This window comes from Austrofundulus limnaeus, unplaced genomic scaffold (genome assembly GCF_001266775.1).
Source record: "Austrofundulus limnaeus strain Quisiro unplaced genomic scaffold, Austrofundulus_limnaeus-1.0 Scaffold183, whole genome shotgun sequence".
Classification (NCBI taxonomy): Eukaryota; Metazoa; Chordata; class Actinopteri; order Cyprinodontiformes; family Rivulidae; genus Austrofundulus; species Austrofundulus limnaeus.
The window spans coordinates 1,023,518-1,027,245 of record NW_013952585.1 but is presented as its reverse complement, the minus strand read 5'-3'; the positions used below and the strand labels follow the sequence as shown (position 1 = coordinate 1,027,245).

At 38.1% G+C, this 3,728-nt stretch overlaps 1 protein-coding gene across 1 annotated transcript in view; it reads right to left on the bottom strand.

Moving 5' to 3' along the window:
• Positions 1-3,728, bottom strand: part of LOC106524356 (ribosomal protein S6 kinase beta-2) — a gene marked incomplete in the record, with an annotated part of 9,119 nt that overhangs the window by 2,396 nt on the left and 2,995 nt on the right. The window contains 6 exon segments of the mRNA XM_014018128.1: positions 1,175-1,282; positions 1,387-1,477; positions 1,581-1,671; positions 1,746-1,846; positions 1,973-2,030; positions 3,040-3,187. Of these exon segments, the coding sequence (XP_013873582.1) occupies positions 1,175-1,282; positions 1,387-1,477; positions 1,581-1,671; positions 1,746-1,846; positions 1,973-2,030; positions 3,040-3,187 (597 nt within the window).

The following is a 3,728-nucleotide window of genomic DNA, read 5'->3' as shown; positions in this document are numbered from 1 at the left end:
CCTTAAAGCTGCAGCTCAATATTTGATTATTTTTCATAATTAATTATCACAATTTTATAACAAAATGCTTTAGGTAGAAAAAAGAAGCTACATCATATAATCTAGAAAATAAGTGTAAAAATAAATAAGAAGCACATAATTATTTATATATCATTTTTATCCAGCAGCTACATCTAAATAAATATTTATATTTAAACATTTGTTTTTATAAAGTTCACCAAACTTCAAGTGATTCAGTTTTACTATGAACTTAGTGGATAAATGATGCAATAAATGTAAATAAAACATTTTTTTATTCAGAGAAGAAAGCAGGTTGTAATAAATAACCTTCATTAACTGTAACAACCCTGATGAGAAGTGAAACCACACCAACAGAACCAACACCAGAGTTCTTCTGGGTTCCAGTGTTGGTTTGTGGAAACACAGAACATGAGAACGAGCTCGTTCTGATCCTCACAACAAACCACTGATTGATCCGAACACCAGCAGCCACTTAAAGCCAGAGAGCAAAAATATAAACTGATTTTCATTTCAGCTGAAACACGAGATAATCCTGCATGAGAATAAAAACTGAGACAAATCTGGAACCAATCTGTGGTCTCACAGCTGGTTTCCAAACTGGTGATTTATTYATCCAGAAAAAAACTTTTAAAATGTGCTTTAGAAGTTTTAGTTTGTTTCTAAATCAAAAAGAAGGGCTAAAAATCAGGTGCTGCTTAGAAAAACTATAAAAGAAGATATTTATACATTTTGTGATATATCGTGATATATCAATATATCATGATATCTTACAGTATATCGTTCARCTCTAAAATCATTTTTATCTGTTTGATGAGGTCTCTGGGTAGTTAAAGCCAGAGAACAATAAAACCTGATTTTTATTTCAGCTGAATCTAMAAAAGAAGATATTTATACACATATTGATATATTGTGATTTATTGATGTATCGTGATGTATCACAATATATCAATATATCATGATATCTCACAGTATATGGTATATCGTGCATCTCTAAAACCAATTTTACCTGTTTGATTGTTCTCTGGGTGGTTAAACCCAGAGAACAAATCAAACCTGATTTTTATTTCAGCTGAAACTAAAAAAGAAGATATTTATACATACTGTGATATCTCACAGTATATGGTATATCGTGCATCTCTAAAATGAGCTTTACTTGTTTGATGAGGTCTCTGGCATCRACAGTCAGATATGGAGGAAGGTTGAGTTTACATTTCAGGATCTTATCGATGGTCTTCTTCCTGTTTTCAGCCGTGAACGGAGGCTGACCAGACACACAAGAAAAGAGTTTTATTCTGACACAGTAACGAGGACATGAGCTGGAGCCACATTTGAACTCATCTGGAGGTAAAACTTGTCTGGTCTCACCGAGCCGGTCATCATGTCGTACATCAGGGCCCCGAGGCTCCACCAGTCCACGGCTTTGTTGTGACCCGACCTGGTCAGGATCTCTGGAGCCCTGCAGGAGGAGGAGGAGGAGCTTGATGAGTTAGCAGCTCATATTAAAACTTTCAGCTGGAAGCAACCCAAACTCACAGAAACAAAGTGTTGGTATCACTCACATGTACTCGATGGTGCCACAGAACGTGTGTGTCACGCTCCCATCATGAATGGACTCCTTGCTGAGGCCGAAGTCCGTCAGCTTGATGTGACCTTGAACACAACATTTATCTGTAACCACGCCACCTGGAGCCAGGCTGTTTCCCGTTGGGCGTGCCGAGCGTTACCTTGGTGGCAGAGCATGATGTTCTCAGGTTTCAGGTCCCGGTAGATGATCCCGCTGGAGTGGAGGTGACCCAGGGCCAGAATGATCTCTCCCAGGTAGAAACTAAACACGTACACAGTTTAAGGGCCATGAATGAACAACGGACCTTTATCTGAAGCTGCTCCAACTCAAGAACTCGTTCAGAGTGTTTGTTTCAGCGCCAGGCTGGGACCGGGGGGGGGTCCGTACCAGGCCGTGTCCTCCATGAAGATCCCCTCCTTCTCCAGCTGCATGAAGAGTTCTCCTCCTGAGGAGCAGAGTCACAGTCAGGCTGGCTCTGTTTCCTGCTTCAGATGCTTCAGATCAGCAGCAAGACCTTCAGCTTGTTTCACTTTAGATTTTAACAACTTTTTATTTTAAACTTGTTTTTTTTTTCAGGTTGGAAAACATTCAGAACTCAATAAATCCTTCAATAACTTTGTCTTTTTGCTTTGTGTCTTCTTGGGCCTCATTTCTGTCAACCTACCGGTACCTTTTTGTTTAGTCTTTATGTTTCTGTGCCTTTTATTGTCACTTTATGCTTTTTTTTTGTGTGTGTGTGTGTGGGGGGTATTTTGTGCTTTTTTTGTCTGTTTATGCATCACTTTTGCCTTTTTATATCTCTTTCTTTTGTATTTTTGTCTCACTATGCTTGATTTTTGTGAACATATCCTTTTAGTACCTAAAAGCCTTTTTGTTAAGTTTTTGTGTGTCTCTGTGCCTTTTTTGTCCCTTTTTGCATCTCTTTTGTTTTGTCTTTTTTAAGTCTTTTTTATTTTAGTTTTTGTCAACCTCTGCATCCTTTTAGTCTTTTTAAATGTCATTTTTTTGTGGTCCCCTTTGTGATTGAGGCACTTTTTTCTAAATGTTTTAATTTTTTTGTACTCTATTTTAGTCCTATCTTACCTTTAATGACTTTGTTTTTTCTTGTTTTTTTTATTTATCACGATGTATTTAATTATATGTTAACAGGATTTGATCATGTCTTTGTGCTGCTGCCATTCTTGGACAGGGTTTTGTTGCAAAACAGATTTTTAATCAATGAGCTCTACCTGGTTAAATAAAGGGTTAAATATAAATATTATTTGTCTTTTTGTTTTCTGTTTGTCTGTGCTGCTCATTTAGTCTCTTGTTTTTTCATATTTGAASTAAATAAGAGGTTTCATTGTCTGACACAGCTCATGCAGCGTCACAGGAAACCCAGTTCTCTCTGGTTCTCCCTCTGAACACACACAGCTGAAGCTGCTTCATGTCGTCCATCTGTAGCCCCGTCTCACCGCTCAGACACTCCAGGATGAGGTAGAGCTTCCCGCCGGTCTGGAAGGCATACAGCAGGTCCACGATGAACGGGTGCCTCACTTTCTCCAGGATCTCCCGCTCTGCTCGGGTGTGAGCTGTGTCTTTAGCGTTACACACGATTTTAGCCTGGAGGAGACAAATACACAACCATCAGGGTTTAAAGAGGWAGAAAACCGTGATGGGGAATAAATRGTGAGTAAGACTGAAGGAGGAGAAATAAGAAGAATGACTGGGAGCCAATCAGCTGACAGACGGAGCAAAATACCTTTTTCAGAACCTTCATGGCRAATATTTTCCCTGCCTGGGCTCCTTGGACCTTCCTCACCTGGAACACCTTCCAAAACAAAACAAAGTCTTGATTTATTCCTTATTTGTGACCCATCATAGTAAAATGAGTCAAATTTGATCAAAATGACCTCATCCCATTTTCAGATTCCTGCTTTAAAAGCTACATTTTGACACCTGGATCATTCTGATGTCATAAGTGGATCCAGATATCTGACTTAATTAGTCTTGTTGGTTACAATATTACAATAATACTATACTATAATACAATAATATTTTGTCTGAATTCTAACTTTATGTAATTTTAATGAGGATTTGTTGATGTCACTATAAAGAGGAAACTTCAAATAGTGTTTGAATATTGAGATTTTCCAGCTGGAAA